This window comes from Austrofundulus limnaeus, unplaced genomic scaffold (genome assembly GCF_001266775.1).
Source record: "Austrofundulus limnaeus strain Quisiro unplaced genomic scaffold, Austrofundulus_limnaeus-1.0 Scaffold1209, whole genome shotgun sequence".
NCBI lineage: Eukaryota > Metazoa > Chordata > Actinopteri > Cyprinodontiformes > Rivulidae > Austrofundulus > Austrofundulus limnaeus.
The window spans coordinates 38,088-56,915 of NW_013953611.1; the positions used below are offsets into that span (position 1 = coordinate 38,088).

At 38.2% G+C, this 18,828-nt stretch overlaps 2 protein-coding genes across 2 annotated transcripts in view; both read left to right on the plus strand.

Annotated features, from left to right (window-relative positions):
• Nucleotides 1-756: 756 nt before the first annotated feature.
• LOC106534559 (MAGUK p55 subfamily member 5-A) lies at nucleotides 757-8,713 on the plus strand (the record flags this gene model as incomplete). The annotated part of the gene is given in 10 exon segments (XM_014031246.1): nucleotides 757-918; nucleotides 1,118-1,192; nucleotides 2,573-2,756; nucleotides 2,846-2,917; nucleotides 3,033-3,104; nucleotides 3,221-3,385; nucleotides 3,469-3,558; nucleotides 4,351-4,463; nucleotides 5,377-5,487; nucleotides 5,585-8,713. Coding segments are annotated over 10 exon segments (1,221 nt in total), but the record flags the coding sequence as incomplete, so codon positions are not given.
• Nucleotides 8,714-10,672: 1,959 nt separating this feature from the next.
• LOC106534560 (protein Daple) overlaps nucleotides 10,673-18,828 on the plus strand; it is a gene marked incomplete at its 3' end in the record, with an annotated part of 24,498 nt that continues 16,342 nt past the window's right edge. The window contains 2 exon segments of the mRNA XM_014031247.1: nucleotides 10,673-11,344; nucleotides 14,542-14,654. Coding sequence (XP_013886701.1) covers nucleotides 11,285-11,344; nucleotides 14,542-14,654 — 173 coding nt within the window.

Sequence of the window (18,828 nt, forward strand, 5' to 3'; positions counted from 1 at the left end):
AGGAGAAGCAGAACGCTAGCTAGGAGAAGCAGAACGCTAGCTAGGAGAAGCAGAACGCTAGCTAGGAGAAGCAGAACGCTTAGCTAGGAGAAGCAGAACGCTAGCTAGGAGAAGCAGAACGCTAGCTAGGAGAAGCAGAACGCTAGCTAGGAGAAGCAGAATGCTAGCTATCAGCCAAAAGAGCTAAAATAGTAGCTTAAAGGCTAGCTAAAAGTAGCAGAAGGCCACCTATAAAAACAAAAAATATCTAAATCAGTACCTAGAAGTTAAAATTTGGAAAACACTAGCTGAAAACTTAAAAAGGTTATCTAAACCCTAATTAGCAGAACACAAGCTAAAAAAATAAAAGAATCAAAACATTAGCTAAATGGTACGCTTAACAAAATGTTAGCTAAAAGTGGTAAATGAGAAAAGTCTAAATAAAAGTAGTCTGAAAGCTATCTAAAAACTAAAAGCAGAATATTTGCTTAAAGTAGCAGAACATGTACCTAGAAGCAGAAAGCCTTGCTAAAAGCATAAAGGTTTGCCTAAAAAAGTAGCAGAACAGCAGCTGAAGGCTAGAGGTAGAAGATGACCAACGTAGGCAGACTAGCTGAGGCCGACTTCAAAGAGAGCAACATTTTTAAAAACCTTCAGGATTGATTGATTTGATCCAGACAGTTTTTGTCTTAGTGTGTAACAATTGTTGTCTCGCTCATCTCTGTGTGTGTGTGTGTGTGTGCGTGCGTGCGTGCGTGCGTGCATGTTTTTCTGCAGGGAGCAACAGTTCGTAATGAAATGGACAGCGTTGTGATCAGCCGCATCGTTCGAGGAGGAGCAGCCGAACGCAGCGGACTTTTATCAGAAGGAGACGAAATCCTGGAGATCAACAATGTGGAGATCAGAGGGAAAGACGTCAACCAAGTCTTCGACATTTTAGTTAGTATTTCAGAGTGCTGGATGGCTCCGTGATTTATCTGCAGATTAAATAATCTGGATTTTCTTTGTATTGATGGACTTCTGTTGGTTTTAACAAATGAAGCAGAGCATCAAAAGTACAAAGTGGGTTTAAAAAGGGAATAATGGTACCTATTGTTCAGCGCTTTTGTGTGACATTGTGTGTGTTTTTGTGTAACAGGCGGACATGCACGGCCTCCTGACCTTTGTGTTAATTCCCAGCAATCAGAGCAAACCTCCTGTCAAAGAGACGGTGGTGAGTCCTGCTCCCAGCGTGTTTTATTCATTCGTGTACAAAAATAACTTTTATTCTTTTTGTATTGTTGACCTTTTCATTTCCTCCAAAGACGAACATCGAGAAAACATCCCCTGAAACCTGCTGTAGCAAACCTGCTCTAGTTTTATTCTGTTCGTTTTAGCTTTTAGCTACTATCTTGCTCATTTTAATTCACAGCAATAGTTTTTCTACTTATAGTTTTTAGTTATGGTTTTGCTCATTGTAGCTACAATTTTGTTCATTTTAGCTTTTTTTGTTACATTTAGCCTTTAGCTAAGGTTGATCATTTTAGCTTTTAGCTACTYTSTGGCTAATTTAGTTGACAGCTACAGTTTTTCAACATGTAGCTTTTAGTTACATTTTTTCACATTTTAGCTTTGACCTTCTATTTTGCACATTTTGTTTTTAGCTGTATTCTCCTAAACCTGCTTTATTTTTGTTTTTTGTTCAGTTTACCTTTTAGCTACTATCTTGCTCACTTTGATTTGACAACAGGTTTTCAGCTTAAAGTTGTTATCTGTGCTTTTTCACATTTGCGCTACAGTTTTGCTACATTTAGCTTTTAGCTTAGGCTTTGTTCATTTTWGCGTTTAGCTCCTGTCTTGCTAATTTTCGTTTACAGTGATGTTTTTTCTACTTGTGTCTTTTGAGTTACATTTTTTTAACGTTTTAGCTTTTACATACTATTTTGCACATTATTGTTTTTAGCTAACACTTTGCCACATATAGCTCTTAGCTATGGTTTTGCAAATTTTAGCAGCAATCTAGATCATTTTAGCTTTTATTTACATTTTTCCATATTTAACTTTTACCTACTTTTTAATTTTTTTACCTACTTTTAACTACTAATTTACTAAATATACTGTTATGGTTTTGCTCAGGTTAGCTACAATTGTGTTAATTTTTGCTTAAAACTAGTTTTGCTACATTTAGCTTTTAGTTAAGGATTAACTTTAGCTTTAAACTACATTTAGCTAATTTTAGCTTCAATTTTGCCAGTTTTTGATTAGTTTATTATTTATATTTATTCGCAGCATTTTAGCATTTATTCATGATTTTTCCTTTTTGGTTGTGGTGTTGCTGATTTTAGATTTTTAGCTTAATTTTTTTTATCCTTTGAAATTTTATTTAAGGGTATGCTGTTTTTAGCTTTTAGCTGTGGTTTTACTGATTTTCATCTTCTGTTTTATTTGCTTTAAATCAGTGCTAAATGAAATTTCATCAATTAGCGCTCAGCATTTACACTGGAAACTCATCCTTCCGTTATTAACCGTTTCATAAACTTCTTTGACAACCGTGATGATTTAAAACCTTCCAGATGTTCAGCTTTCAGTAAATCTGTCATCTCATCCCCTTCAGGTCCACGTGAAGGCCCACTTCGACTACGACCCCTCCGATGACCCYTACGTGCCGTGCAGAGAGCTGGGCTTATCTTTCCAGAAAGGAGACATTCTCCACATCTTCAGTCAGACGGACCCGAACTGGTGGCAGGCGTACCGGGACGGAGACGAAGACAACCAGCCGCTAGCCGGACTTGTCCCTGGTACTGCTCCGTGCCTCGGATCTTCGATCGGACTCCTGCGTGGATAAAATGGATCGATTCTGATCATTTTCTCCTGCTGTTTTTAACAGGGAAAAGCTTCCAGCAGCAGAGAGAGGCCATGAAACAAACCATCGAAGAAGAAAAGGAGCCTGAAAAGTCCGGTCAGTCACAAATAACTCTTGATCTTCAAGTTCGGTTGAAAAAATGAAAGAAAAGTTAAAGATAGCATCACAGCTAAGACTCGTTGCCCTAAATTTCTGTTTGTTTGGTTAAAAGGGAAGCTTTGGTGCGCGAAGAAGAACAAGAGGAAGAGGAAGAAGTTACTGTACAACTCTCACAGGGGTGATGGTACGTCCTCTTTACCTGCTGGTTCACATCTGTTTGTTTTTTATTTAAAGTTGGAGAAAAAAAACGAGTAAATTTGTTTCCTGTTTATTTTCTCGCATCTTTCTGCTTCGGTCCAGATCTCGATGAGGAAATTCTCACCTACGAGGAGATGGCTCTGTATCACCAGCCGGCCAACAGGAAGCGTCCCATCGCTCTGATTGGTCCACCCGGCTGTGGGCAGGCGGAGCTTAGACAGAGACTCCTTAACAACCAACCGGAACGCTATGCTGGAGCTGTGTCTCGTAAGAAACTCTCCTTTACAACAAACAAAAAAAGACTCATCTGCTGTTTCGATTCTTTTAATTTCATTCATGTTGCTCTGTAGACACCACGAGGAGTCGCAGAGACGGTGAAGTCAACGGCCGAGATTATCATTTTGTCACCCGTCAGGTTTTCGAGGCGGAGCTGGCATCTGGTAAGACTTTGTGTCTCTGAGACGTTTATATTAATCACAGAAAATAACACTTTTTTTTTTTGTTTTTGTTTTTGTTGCTGAAGACCTTTCATCCAGGAGTCTCAAGGTCAGAAAGTGTTTAAAGGAATGAAAACATTAGTTTACGGCCTCAGGTCTCAGAGAGTTAACGAACACGGAGCTGCTTAAAAAGTCTGAGTCACTAACGAGCTGCTGGCGGCTTTGTCTCGTAGCTCCAGTGATGCGTTCGCTCACTGGAAGGGAAATCGGATGAATGGCTCCAAAGAAAAAACAAAGCAAAAAAGACAGACAGTCGTGCAGACACAGACTTGTCTTTCTTTATGTTTGGGTCAAAACACTAAATCTCATTTTTAGAAGTATTCTGTCTGGATTTGGACGGTTTATCTCAGGCTTTCCGTTCATTTTATTTCTGCTTCAGGCTGGAAAAGCAGCTCCTGTGAAACAAAGTCTTTATTATTTTCTACAAATGTTTAGTTAATTTATGTCTGGGAGCTAAGACGGTCTAAAGATGCTCCACTATTGTTCTGTTTGATAAAACCTTTGATCATTTACAAATCGTTTTTTATTTCACTGCAGAGTTTTTGTTTGGTTTTAGGATTTTTACCCACTATTTGGTTAAAAGAAATGTGTGTGTGGGGGGGCTTATACTGCGTAAATACCAGGTGTGTACCAGACTGTATTCTCCATCACTGCTGTCATTTTCTGCTTTTATAAATGATGATCAGTTGAGCACAGCTTTACGAGCGTCTCGTTCTGTTCCATTTGTCCTCTCAGGGAAGCTAATCGAGTTCAGAGAGTCTGAGAGGAACCTGTACGGAACCAGCACGGACTCCGTCAGGCAGGTCATCAACACTGGGAAAATCTGCGTGCTCTGTCTGCACACGCAGGTAAGGCGGAGCTCACGGCAGCGCTATATATTTCCCCTCACCTGAAGTTMTTTTTTTGCATCATACAGTTTAAAACTCTTTTAGAAAAAAATGTTGATTCAGACTAAAACCTCTTGGAAACCATAAGTACACGTGTTAACATTACCTGTGCAAATATTCGGGGGTCATTCTGCACATTCTGGACCATCAATAAAGGTTAAGAAATCTTAGGTTTTTAATAGGGTTGGGTACCGAAACTGGGTTCCGGTATGGCACCGGGGTGAACATCAACAGAGGTAAACAGACCAAAACACAACTCTAACTAAGCTGTTAATTTGCGCCCTCTGGTGTTCACTGTTAACAGTGACAGCCTCGACACAGTACGCAGTTCGACTTGGCTCTGTCTCGGCCCAATGTGTCTCCAAGCGCTCTCCACAGCCGTGCTGTCTCAGAACCTCCTCTCCGGTGGTTCTAAGCGGGTAGAAGCGAGTACAGCACGCTTACGATTTTGACGTCAGCAGAATTCTGCCCGTGGATTAAATCTTGGATTGATTGACAGCAAATTTCGTCCTGGAGAGAGCTGCTTTTGTTTAGGAATACGAGCGCGCGGTGCGATACGACGACTTGGTGAAAGCAGTTATAAAACTGCCTTTTTGGGAAAGGCAGAACTTGTAAACACTTCCTGGAGAGGCGAAGGAGGCGAAGCTGTGCAGATCACGGGAGGTTAATCAGTTGATCATAAAATTATGAATTGAAAATAAATAAAAACACCTTTGAAAAATAATGAATGGGAATTTGAATTGAATATTTAGATAACTTTTAGTTTTAACGTTTAAACTGTTTTTATGACAGATCTTAAGTTAACAGAAATAGAAAACAGGAAACAATTTGAAACGTCTTTTATATTTGTTTTTGTTTTTGTTCTTCCCTTCAGGCTCTGAAGGTTCTGAGGTGCCCTGACCTGAAGCCGTACATCATCTTCATCGCTCCTCCTTCCCAGGAACGACTAAGAGCTCTGCTGGCGAAAGACAACAAGAACCCCAAGGTTTACGTCTCTCTGCTTTTTAAAAAACAAGCAAAACCCTGCCATATTTATTTATTTAGTTTATTTATTTCTTTATTGATGCGTTCGTCCTCCGCAGCCCGAGGAACTGCGGGACATCATCGAGAAGGCACGGGAGATGGAGCAGAGCTGCGGCCACCTGTTCGACGCCATCATCGTCAACCAGGACCAGGACAAGGCTTACAGTGAGCTGCTGCGACTCATCAACAAACTGGACACTGAGCCTCAGTGGGTGCCCTGCTCCTGGCTGCGCTGAGACACACAACTCACCTGGAAAACACACACAAACACACACACACACACACAAACCACGGGGCGCACATTTCTGCAGACCTGATGAACTGGATAATAAAGAACGTGCGTAGGTTTTACACTGATGAGGCTCACGTTAGGCCCGACGTCACGACAAAGATCTGTAGAGTTTGAAGTATGAAGGTAAAATATTGCACTAGAAGTCCTAAAATCCCAACATTACSTTGTCATTTTACAAAAAAGCCCAAGACACAAACCTGTAAGTTGTAATATAGTTGTTTGAAGATGGGGGAAATATTCTAAATGAATCTGTAAAATCAAAAATCATGATATGAAGTTAAAATTTTACACAAATCAAAACATAAAAAATGATGTGAAAATATTAGATTTCTCAGGTAAAAACAGACGAACAAGCCTGTATATTTAAAGGATGGAATCAAGGTTTTTTTAATGGTTTGAGACGTGGAAGAAATGGAAAATTAGGAAAACGCTACATTTTCCAGATGTTTCAGATTCATCCGCTGCCTTTAATCACTTTGAGTCACGTTTGGTTTGATTTCAGCGTCTTAAATCTTTCAAAAGACTCTTAAAGCTGACAAACTGTTTAAAAATAAAACTTTATTTCGATAAAGTAACATGTCCGGACTCAAAGTGCCATTTGAAGAAACCGAAAATGTGCTTTTATTTTTGAGTAAAACAATAAATTATGCCTTAAAGCATTCATTTTATTTAAAATCATTCAACTTTTGTTTTAATCCTGTATAGTTARTGTGACGTCTTTCTGATTTTATGTCTTTTGTTAAATAGTTGAAGCATATCAAACCTGAACCTTCAATCACACAATTACATTTCACCTCCTTCATTCTCAGTCTGTTTTTGTTTTATTTTTTTTTTATTCTAAAAGATCATAATCACTACATTTATACAAACAAATGCCTTAAATTCCCTCAGATTTGGGTCTAATTTTTATAGCAGCATCCCTGATCTTGTTCATGTTGTGGAAACAAAATATAAAATCAATGTATTTGTGAAGCTGCCATTATCTCAAACCCCTTTTTGACCGACCCAGACCAAGTTCTGGTTCCAGTCRAGACCTGTTACCAGTTTGTTTTAACATTAGGCCTCTGTAAATGTCGAACAGTGACCGTTGTGCTCTGAGGTTCTTTTTCCTGAAGCTCCTGGTTTGAGTTTTCCGTGGTTCTGATTCATCAGACAGTGATGATGATGATGATGATGATGATGATGATGTTGATGATGATGCATCGAGATATTTGTGAATAGCACCCAACGCAGAGCAAACACTAGGAACAGGCTAACTCACGATATTTGATACACCAGACAGAAAATGTGTTATAATCAGAGAAATCYTGATATTTGATACGCYATAATATCACGATACAGGAAATCTGTGATAACTGTGCTGCCATGTTACGTTTTGTGTCACGTGTTTCGCTCCCCTACAAGGAGCCAAGACGTAGCGATGACACCCCATTATAATAATTACAGTATCGATACGCGTGATGGAAATCACAGGGAGGAATCGTGATATTTGACATGCGATAATATCACGATACAGGAATTCTGTGATAATTTTAGGTGGTGAGCTTTTTCCGCTGCCTGTGTGTGTTTAGCTTCCTTACAAGGAGCAGAAGTTTATTTTAAAAGCCTTATCTTAATCGTTGGAGCATCAGTAGAGGTGGATAATCCACGATACTTGATACGCGATAATATCACGATACAGGAATTCTGTGATATTTGTAACGAGAACATTTTTTTGCTGCCATGTTACGTGTTTTGTGTCCCCTACAAGGAGCCAGAAAAATGATTTAAAATACCTTAATATATTAGAATTAGAAAATCAGRAGAGGTGGTGGACACCAGAGGGTAACACCATATTTGATATGTGATGATATCACGATACAGGAATTCTGTGATTTATAATTGTGAGGYAAAAAAACAATTCTTGTCATGTTTTGTTTCATTTAAAGTTTCTAGCTTCTCAATAAGGAGCTGAAAAGTAACTCTGAGCTTGGAAATTGATTTAAAATGCCTTATTATATTTGAAAATTGATTAAAGTAATTGAAAATCAAATCCCTGATATTTGAGATGGTAATAATTAACATAAAACTCTAAAAGTCACAATTTGGGGGTTTTCTCTGTCTTTTAAATCTGTCTTTAGTTTTCAGTAAAATACCTTTGTGTTTTACTTCCTTTTGGACCGCAGCCTCTAGCGCCACCTGCTTGCTACAGAACCAGGTTGCTCTTTAAATCAGCAATGATTGTTTTAAATTAAAAACCTGCATGGAAAGATGTTCAGTCTGGTTCGTTTTGCTGGTGCTGGCTCCGAGTTTGTTTGAAATACATCGAAAGGTCGAGCACTGGTTCAGGGTCTGGCTTTGAAACCAAAACTGGAGGTCGGAAAGGGGTGACATTCTGAAAATATAAGATACTCAGATTTAAAGCAGTGATCGACTGGCTGTCAGAAAAACACTAAAACTGAACACGGAGCACTTCTTGTCCTTCTGAACACATTTGTAGACCTCAGAGCCTTGCAGGCTGAAGGAGGAGAAAAAAAAGTACTTTTGTTGTTGCTTTTAATCAGCTGTATTGCTGAAATTTAGTGAGTGTGTGTTGGTGTGTATGTGTGTGAATGTTCGCCTGTCACTGATTAACAGTGAAGTATTATTCTGACGTGAAGTAGACCTGACACCACTGTGTAGAGCCTTTATATATTTGTAATATTGATTATAGATTTCTAAAGTTTGGAAAGCACCAATAGAACTGCAGCTTTCACTCCTAACCTCCCTGCTTTTTGGTCCGGAGGGACGAGGGAGTCGGGGCTAAGCGGAACTCACTGTATTGAATGTAAACTCCTTCCATTGACGCCACTTGTTTTTGTTTTGATATTCACAATAAATAAATAAATAAATAAATAGATGTTTGATTAGAAAATTACCGGCTGCTTGGTTTTGTCTGCAGCAGCTCAGGTGTCACATCCTCCTCAGGTAAGATGATGACACCTGAGCTGGTTGTTCCCCTTCATGTTATTTGATGCACATGAGAGTAGCATTTTTTTTTACTTTGTGTATGTTTACAATCAACACGTAATATAGGAGCAGTAGATGGCAATGAGAAACTACAAAAAAATGAATAAATTCACATTTTCTGCAGCTTCCAGAATAAAAGTTGTAATAACAGATTTTCAACACAAGGTGGCGGTGTTTGACTATTTCGGAGGACGTTCTCTTTTCTTTATGGGACTTTTTTTTTTAAACAATCTCGAAGCTGTGTCTAAGAATTTCTATAAATTTTAGTTTTTTCCCCCCACGTCTTAACGTGGAGTGGAGGTTGAGGAGGGAAGAGGTTGTAAGCCTGCAATCATTAGTAGCAGGTGATTTGCATTTAARCTTTGACCTGAACTGATCTTTGCTTTCTTTCTCAAATCCTTTGAAGAGCAATCAAAGATGGCTGGAACAAGATTGTTATCTGCAAACAAAGGGTTTGTTGGACAACAAGAAAAATGTCACATAACAAAACTGAACAGCTGTTGTAATTCGATTTAAACGAAAAGCCAAAAAATATATAATTTTTTTGCTGCAACAGATGAAAAACTATTAACACTAACTTAACCGGAAAAGCAGGTGAGTTTTACTGTTAAAACATATAGCCTTRTCTTTTAAAGATTTAATGTTTGTAAAGGCTTATTTATCAAATAAAATCTCTTAAATCAGCTGATCGCACAAAGCCTCATACTCTAGTATAAACATATAGACCATCTTTTAGTCATTGGCAACCGTTAGCTGTTTGCGGCTAACAGCTGAAAACCGATTAAACACACAAAAAATTATCGCTGTCTGTCTGACATTGAAATATTTCCACGATGTCAAAGTTTAGGCATTTTATGGTCTCCAGAAAGTGGCATAAATAGTAAATATTTGAATATAAGCAGAGGTCTTTAAAGTACTTGGGAAAAAAATAACTAAGTATAAGTAAAAATACCTCAACAGAAAATGACTTTGGTAAAAATAAATTTAACTGATGAGAAAAATACTTAAGTAAAAGTCAAAAAACTGTTCATAAAATTTGGGAAAGTAAAAGTACTTTTATACACTCTCTAAGAAATAACCTGTAGAATTTGCTGAAGCCCTTAACAGTCTTTGTTCCACCGTAAGGCACAAATGGTACGGTTTCTGCCTTTTAATTATTTCCAGATTTTACCAGGGGCTTTTTTTTGTGTGTGTGGACTAGGGTGTTAGACAGCTTCCTCCATTTCTTACCCCTGAAAAATGTCAAAAGGCTTTTAAGGAATTTCAGGGATGTCTGTTAATGGGTTAACCAAACTGGTTCCACTAAACCAAGTAGAGAAAATATTTGTGCCTCATATTTACTCTACTAGGTTTAGTGAAACCAGTTGACTTGGTTGAGTAAATTCAACACTTAAATTTTTTTAGAGCGAATAAACAACTCTTTTCATGATGAGTTTGGTCATATTTAATTTTGCAAAGAGTAATTAAATGCTAATTTTAAAGATGTAAAGGTATCAATTTTAGGTTTTAAATGTAACGAAATAAAAGTGAAAGTAATGATTTAAAAATACTTTGTAAAATACAAATCCTCAAAGTTACTTAAGTACTGTAAACATGTAAATGTACTTAGTTTCTATAAATCTCTGAATATAAGTTGATTAATTTATTAATTCTTTGCGACAGTCCACATGGACAAAAGTAGTAGTAGTACATTCTTGTATGTTAACTTGAAACAGGATTATCTGTATAAATGTAAATAAATAAAGGTGGGGGAAAAAGAATATTAGCAGGTGTGGACTTTCTCTTTTGTCTATACATGATTATCTTGTTCTGAGTATACTCTTTGGCCGCTGCTCTGCGTGGGGAGTGACGCCACACTCTTTTGATTGGATGGTTTGTCAAAAGGAAAGGCGGTGCCGCATWCGCTGATTGGTCGGGACTCCTGTCAGTTCTCCGCCTCGCTGCGCCTCTGGCTTCTCAGGTTGATGGCCAGAGTTGGAGCTGGTGCAGCAGATGCAGCAGCGGGCGACAGCAGCTAGCTTCACTCCTTTTCTCAACTCTTTTTTAAAAATGTTTTTTAATGTTTCCGTCAACTTTTGAAAAATGTTTATTCACTTCGCGGCGGTTTCGGCGCTTTACGGTTCGGGTTGCGTCTCCTTGGTGACGGAGAGTCAACTYTCCTGCGAAGTTCGAATCAAGTGTTTTGTCCGCGAGACGGCAAAAGAAAGATTAGCTTCGGTTCGACCGTGAAAACACATTCGAGGCGCCGGAAGACTGTCATGGATAARTTCTGAAGTGTTTTAGAGTATTTTTTAAACAATTTTTCCACGTTTCGCTGCAGCTTTCTGCGGAAACTCGGAACAGCGCGAGACAATAGTGTGTGAGAGAGTGTGCTCGTGGAGGAGGAGGAGGAGGACCGATGCCTCGCGGGGGCTTTGTTCTCCCGCGGATATCGACGGATCGATCGGTGAATTGATGAGCGATCGCAGGGAGCAGCATCATGGACGTGACCCTGTCGGAGCTGTTGGCCTCCTTCATGGAGTCTCCGCTGGTGGTCTGGGTGAGTGAGGAAGAGGAGGAGGTGCTCCTTTTCACCTCCCCGTCAGGTGCATCTGATTTAAACAAACTCCTCTTTATGGGGGTGTGTCTGTTAGCAAAATATCTCCTGAACCCCTGGACGGATTTGAACGAAACTTTCAGGAAGTTGTCACTAAATATTCAYCTACAACTAYTAAACTTTTGGAGTCAACCCGATTCAAGATGGCCGCCACAGCGTACTGATTTTAGTAAACACAAAAGTAACTATAATTCATTGAGTTTTACATTTATTTTGATACAAATTAGTGTGGTAGTAGCTGAGAGTCATCCCCAACAAGTGCTAAACTTTGAGTTTAATCACTTTGAGTTAACAGAGTTTGTTAGCAAAAAAAAAAAAAGACTACAAATTATAATGGCAAAGTTTGACACAAATATCCTACATGTGTGTTAGTGCTCAGAGTTTGTGTTGGGTATCAGTCTCATCTACTACCACACAGTTTTAGCTCAATATCTGTAAAATTTGAATGTGTAAAAAAAATAAAATGGCTAATCTCTGTGCTAGTTATCTTGATGTACATTACCTGAGAATCATGAGATATTTTGCTAACACGTTCTAATAGAAATYTAGTATATAGTCTTAAAACAGCAATAACTTCCTTACAAACCTTATTTAGTTTCATTAATCAAGAWGGCCGCCACAGTCAAGCAAACACATCAATAAAAAGGCTGTAAAACAGTTAATTTTACAGATAATGTGATGCAGTTTGGTGTGGTAGTAGCTAAGAGTCATCCCTAACAAATCTGAGGGCATAACGTCACAAGAGCAGCTCRATCCCCTCAGCGGGCGAGATGCCAGTCCTTTTACATTTTCTATTTTAAACCTCTTTTTGTGGTTTGAGGGAAACTGTGACGATTTGCTGCCGATTGAATCACAAAGAATCGTGTCAAAAGTTAAAAAGCTTGGAAAAGTTTCATCAGATCCAACGGGATGTGAGTGTTTGGGTTTTCTCCATTGAAAAGTTTGCTTGTAAACACTTCTGCGCCTTTCTCTTTTCAGCCTGTTGATCTTATTAACCTCGTACAACTTCCTGTTTCTCCGTGACCTCACATCCTGTTGACCTGACCGGGTCAGCTAGTCTTTGGTAAACACAAACACCAGTGATCCGTCCACGCGTTAATGGGAAGCACAACTTTCTCCCGACTTTATCTCAATAAGTTTAAAGTACAATCAGTTTGTTACTGAAATAAATGTCAAGAAAACCTGTTCGGATGAGAAAAATGAAAGCTTTGTCCCTGAGCAGGGCGTTCCTCTGAGGAAAGTAGAGGTTAACAGAATTTAACGTGCCGTTGTGACTTTTTGAATCTGTTATTTCACCCTCTGTAATTTGGTCCGACTCGCAGCCAGCAGAACTTTCTGCTTCAGCTACGCTTTTACATCGAACTTTGTCTTCGAGGTTTTCTGCTTTTTGCGTCTTTAACACCAGAATAATGATTTAAATAAGAGTTTAAAGCTGACTATGTCTACTAATCTATTTTTATATTTAATGTGGAGAAGGAGAGTAAACAAAAAACAAGAGGGAAATTACAAAATGACCCATTTCTGTGCTTTGGCTCCATCATCTGTGATAACCTCAATGCATCGCATTAAATATTTTACTGATCCTAAACCAAAAAAGCAGGACTTACCGGAGTTCTGCATTAAAACTTTGATCCTCRCCAATTTCTTTATGTTTGCAGGTTTATTCCTTAAAGAAACTARAGGTCTTTATTTTGTTGAAGTGCAGGTTTTCAGGTTTTAAAAAGCGTAGGAATGTTCACGGAGTTAATGAAGTTTTATAAATCATCATATGTCAAAGTGATTTARCTTCAGTATTTCTGGTTTGTCTGAGTTCACGTTCGTTCTTTACGTTTGAACGCCTCCGTTTGACATTTCAGTGTTTTTAATGCAGAGTTGTAAAGTAACGAAGTACAAATACTTTACTGTACTTAAGTGGAAATTTTGGTTATCTGTACTTTACTTGAGTAATTATTTTTCAGTCAACTTTTTTACTTCTACTTATTACATTTTCACACAATTATCTGTACTTTTTACTTGATACATTTTTTAAAAAGGCAAGAAGTAGAAAGTCGTTACTCCTATTTCATTCCAGCTGGTTGTTGTTGTTGTTGTTGTTGTTGTTGTTGTTGTTGTTGTTGTTGTTGAATTTTGCCTCCTGGATAGAGTGAATTAATTGTAGTAAAGGCTCTGTCACACTTTAAGGTTTTAGACATCTTATKCCAAKTTATGAAACTTATAAAAACATCAATGTTGAAGTTGAAATTAAAAAAAATGGACCAGAAGCCTAATTTAAGCTTGTACATAGTGTAATGCTGACAAACTGATCAAATAATTACTTTTATTAGTCATTTTGACATTAAAAATGAAWAAGTTGACCTTCAGATTAGAAGTATAAATATATATCATTCTGACTCAGTATTAGTTTGTACAATCCATCACAGCTGCACAACTTTAGAGAAGTGTTTTTTTGGGATGTCACCTCCCAGTAAATGTCATTTTGGAAAATCTAACTGCTCATTTTCACTCAATACTTTTACTTTTATTACTTAAGTACATTTTATGTCAGAAATTAACTTTTAATACTTAAGTACAAAAAATTTTTTAGATACTTTTAAGACTTTTACTCAAGTAACATTCTTAGAGGAGACTTTAACTTAGCAAAGTAAATTTATGAAAAGATACTTGTACTTTTACTCAAGTATCACTTTGAGGTACTTTATGCAACACTGATTTAATGCAGCTTCAACTGATCTGTGGATCATTTCAACCAACGRGTCTTTAAGTTTCATCAAATCTGCAGCAAACTCCATGTTTCATAACTTCTCATAAACCTTCAACCCTTGAGTGATGTGTGCACCAAAAAGACTGAAGGAAATGAGCGAGCTGCTTTAAGATGATGAGAAAGCTGCTGTTTCTCTGCAGAACTTGACCTCAAGTTGCTGCATGGATCAGGACTTTTGCACAGCTRTTTAAGGTTATTGGACYTCATAAACCAGTCTAACATGGGACCGTGTAGTTTTGTTACTAGCTTCTGTCAGATTGAGCTCAGATTAGAAGAACTTCCTGTGAGGCYGCTTCAGAACCGGGCCTTCAGTTCAGACTGTGTCTGCAGCGCTCAGAGTGTGTCTGTCTATTTCAGTGTSTCCTGTCTCCGTCTCCAGGTGAAGACGCTGGGCCCGCTGGGCTCGCCCGACGACGTGGGCTCAGAGGAGCGGGTCAGCATGTACATGGAGCTGGTGGACGGCGTCTTCCTGCACAAGATCATGACACACATGTAAGTACCAGGGTCTGGGTCTGGTTGTGTGAGTCAGTGAAAAAGCTGCAGTTGTGTATTTGTGTGGTCGGGTAACTGAAGGGTTTGTAAGTAAATCCAGGGTTTCCTGTGTGTGTGTGTGTGTGTGTGTGTGTGTGTGTGTGTGTGTGTGTGTGTGTGTGTGTGTGTGACCACATCCTGACTCGCGTGTTTCAGGTTAGCGATGTCACAGCCAGATGTGCTGCAGAAAGTCTTAACAATTTTTTTTTAACTGAAAACATTTTTTGAAAAGATAATTTATTAAAAACTTAGTTAATTAAAACTTCACAGCAGTCGAGACGGAACAACACAACAGAGAATTAGAACAAGACCTGAAATTAAAATTAAAAATCACCTTTAAGACAAACATTRAACAATCTGCTGAAAACTCCATCTAAAACTGTAAAATTTCAGAATAAAGTTGCTTAATTTAAGATCAGATTCAGAATATTCCACAGAAAAATAGAAATGCTGGAAATAAATCAAGGTGAAGCAGGAAAACCTTGGATTTCTGCGTTAAACTGGGTTTACATTCATTGTGGACAAAATCTTTTCTTGTTAGTAAATCTTTATTCTTCCTTGAATCGCTGGTCTGTGGTCGTTGAGTTGATTCATCATCACTCTCACTACCAAAGATGATAACTAATACCAACAAAAGGAGGAAGTTGTGTCAAGTGGTTGTCCAAAATTAGTCCAGTCCAGCTTCCATTAAACCTTTCGTTGTGCAGCGTGACCGAAGTTAATGTCCTGTTTTTAGAATCTGAAGCTCACACAGTTCCTTTATGACGGCTGGGAGCTGTGCAGTGTTTGGTTTCTGTTGGAGAAAATCCCTGCAGGCACCCTGAGACAGAAAACATCGCCTGCAAATCCACAAGAACGTGCACGTTAGGCTGTGCTTTAGAGCTGCARGATGTATCGTTTGAGCATCATCATCACAATGCACGTGTGCTCAATAGTCACACTGCAGGTCCTGCAGTGAAGGAGGCAAATTAAATCAAGGTGTTATCTGGAGACTAAACCACCAAACCTGGGGTGTCCAAACATTTTGTCACATGGGCCATAATCATAAAGTCAGAAGGACTTGAGGGCCAAAAATATTTTTCCTTTTTCTGCTCAACAATAAACTAAGCATTGATTACTTACTTTAATTAAACAGATAAAGTAGTCAGATTTATTGCTGGAAATGGATGCGTAAATTAATCTAGATCCAGAACTTTAAAAGTTTTTTGCAGGTTTCTCTTATTGAAAGAAATTTTGCAATTTTTTAGGTTTCAATTGGGGGGAAAAATAACACAATTTAGTCAATTCTGATCAATAAAATCAGGGTTTTAGGTCACTCTTTTGTTGAAAATGCTTGCTGTATTCAGACAAATTTAATAAATTGATTAAAAGCAGATTGGAGGGCAGCAAAATCAGCTTTTCTGTAGAACTCATTGGTAGATGTGAAAAAGCTAAGAGTCTGGTTATTTAAAGACAAATAATTGGTATTGTTGCCAATATTTTTTATTATAAAATTTTACGCCAATAATAAAAAGAAAGTCCCCATCTACATCAAATAGCTGTGCCGGGGGGGACAAATTGTAAACAAATTAGTGTAATTCTTGAACTGAAGTCAGCGGCCACACAAAATCAGTTCAGGGGCCACAAATGGCCCCGGGGCCACACTTTGGACACCCCTGCACTAAACCATAGCACTAAACGGTCTTGTGTTACAGCTTTTATTTTGACGGGTTGCCTCAGCTGGTGAAGGCGAGTGGCTTCGTGTCGAAGCTAAAACTGGAGGAAAAGAGGTGAAATACGGTTAGCATGAATGCTAATTTTAAAGTGTGACGGAAACAGAAACTAAGATGGACAACATGTCAGGTGGCAAAGCACAAATCACAAGATAAAAGGAAACATGTAAGTCCCAGCACACTAAAATATAACAAGAATAATCAGTTCATCGTCAACACGATGGCAGCAGAACTTTAAGTGTAAAAACTCCTTTATGTTTTCATATTACAGGGTTGGAAACAATCATTCGGTTTTTCCAATATCGTGCAGCCCTACCATGCACGTTATTTCATCATCCACCTCCTCTTTATTTATTTATTTATGTTTTTAAGTAGACATAAAACGTTTTAACGACAGTTGTTTAACGGTGAAACGACACTTTGAACCTGAACGTTCTTCGTCCAGACGGGCCTGTGACCCGGGTCARGTGTTCTGTCTGTGAGTTACTGTTGTTATTGTCTGCAGAAACAGTGATAATCAGACTATTGTTCTTCGTGCTGAATGCAGTTTTGGCTGACTCCGGGGATGATTAGGACCCGGTCTGGGCTTTTGAGGAGGCAAAGTGGGTCAGAGAGGAGGGGTCGTTCAGGACGGAAGAGGAATATTGAAGGAAATCCTCTCAGAGGCTGTTGGTGAATCAGTCAGTCAGAGAACCAGTCAGCTGTTAAATCAGTCCTTAAAAAAACTGATCTGTGACAAAAACACAAGAACAGTTTTGACTCTTAATGAATCTGTTGATGATAAATTCACGTTTACTCAGAAGGAAGTGATAACTGGGTGATAAACGAAACAACTTTCACCTCCTAAACGAGGAGCGACTCAGCGAGGAGGATTTTAATGAAAGTAACACATTAAGACTTACTGAACATCTGCAGTGCTAAATGAAAACTCCGTACTGAGTCTGAGACAGGGTTGTTAAAAAGAAAAAGCTGTGGTCAACACAAAGCAGAGGAGAAAATAACTACTTTTAAAAATATGTCCAGAGCCAGAACTAAAAGCTCCAGCACCTGGAGGAGGAGCCGAGCCATGCTGTTGGTTTGTGAACAAAGTTTTCAGCTTCTTTTCTTTATGTTTTGGTTAAGTTAACCAGCTGCAGCTCAGYGGTGTGATGTGAAAGTTTTAAAGTTACAGCTGAATAAAGATCTGATCTCACATGACTTGTTGATTAGAGAATATTTGAAAACTGTTTTAGATGCCAGGTAATAATCTTTAAAGAAATTTAAAAAATGAATAAATTACAGCAAAACTGCAGGTTTGTTCACATGTCAAAACATTCGGCTCATTCAGGAGAGTGYGTGCTGTGACTTTATGTTTAAAAACATGTAACTTTATTTACTAACATTTTATCAAATTAAATATGAAATCTCTTCAGCTAACAGGCTCTGTTTGTATAAGACTTTTAGCTTTAACTAGCTTTTTGCTGCTTATAGTGGAGTACTGATACTTTTACATTTCAGCTACTGTTCTGCTGTTAGCTTTGTTTGCCTTTTATTGCTTTCAGCTGTTAGCTAGCATCTTGCTGCTTCTAGCTATCCCTTTGCTACTCTTAGCTCCTAGCTAGCGTTTTGCTACTCTTCGCTGTTAGCCAATGTTTTGTTACTGTAAGCATTTAGCTACATTTTTCTGCTTTTAGCAGGTGTCTTGCTTCTTTTGGCTAACACGTTTACGTTTAGCTTTTAGCAGGTGTTTTGCTTCTTTTGGCTTTTAGCTAGCATTTGTCTGCTTTTAGCTTTTAGAATGTGTTTTGCTTTATTTGGCTTTTAGCTAGCACTCTGCTACTTGTAGCTTTTAGCTAGCATTTTTCTACATTTTGCTTTTAGAAGGTGTTTTTCTTTGTTTGGATTTTTAGTTAGCACTTTGCTACTCTCAGCTTTTAACTTGCATATTTCTATTTTTAGCATTTAGTTAGCACTCTACTACTTGTAGCTTTTAGCTAGCATTTATTTTACTTTTAGCACGTGTTTGCTTCTTTTGGCTTTTAGCCAGCATTCTCTACTTTTAGCTTTTAGCAGGTGTTCTGCTTCTGTTAGCTACAATAACTCCATTTCAGCTTCTTAAAAAATCTGCAGTCACTCAGAAAATACTGTTTGTTTCATTCTTTTGTTTTTTTTAAAAAGTTGGAATAAATGAAAAGTTTTTTTATGTTTAAAAATTTTTTTATTTTAACAAATCTTGAATCTTAAGTGTTTAATCTGTCTCTTTGTGTGAATTCAGTCTTTGAAGGGGAAGAAAAAGTTCATCCACGGTTATTCAGAGTCAGTGATGTGAAGTTCTCAGATGTTAACTTGAGCATCAAACTGATGTCATGATGGTTGCAGGAGGTCCTACACACACACACACACACACACACACACACACACACACACACACACACACACACACA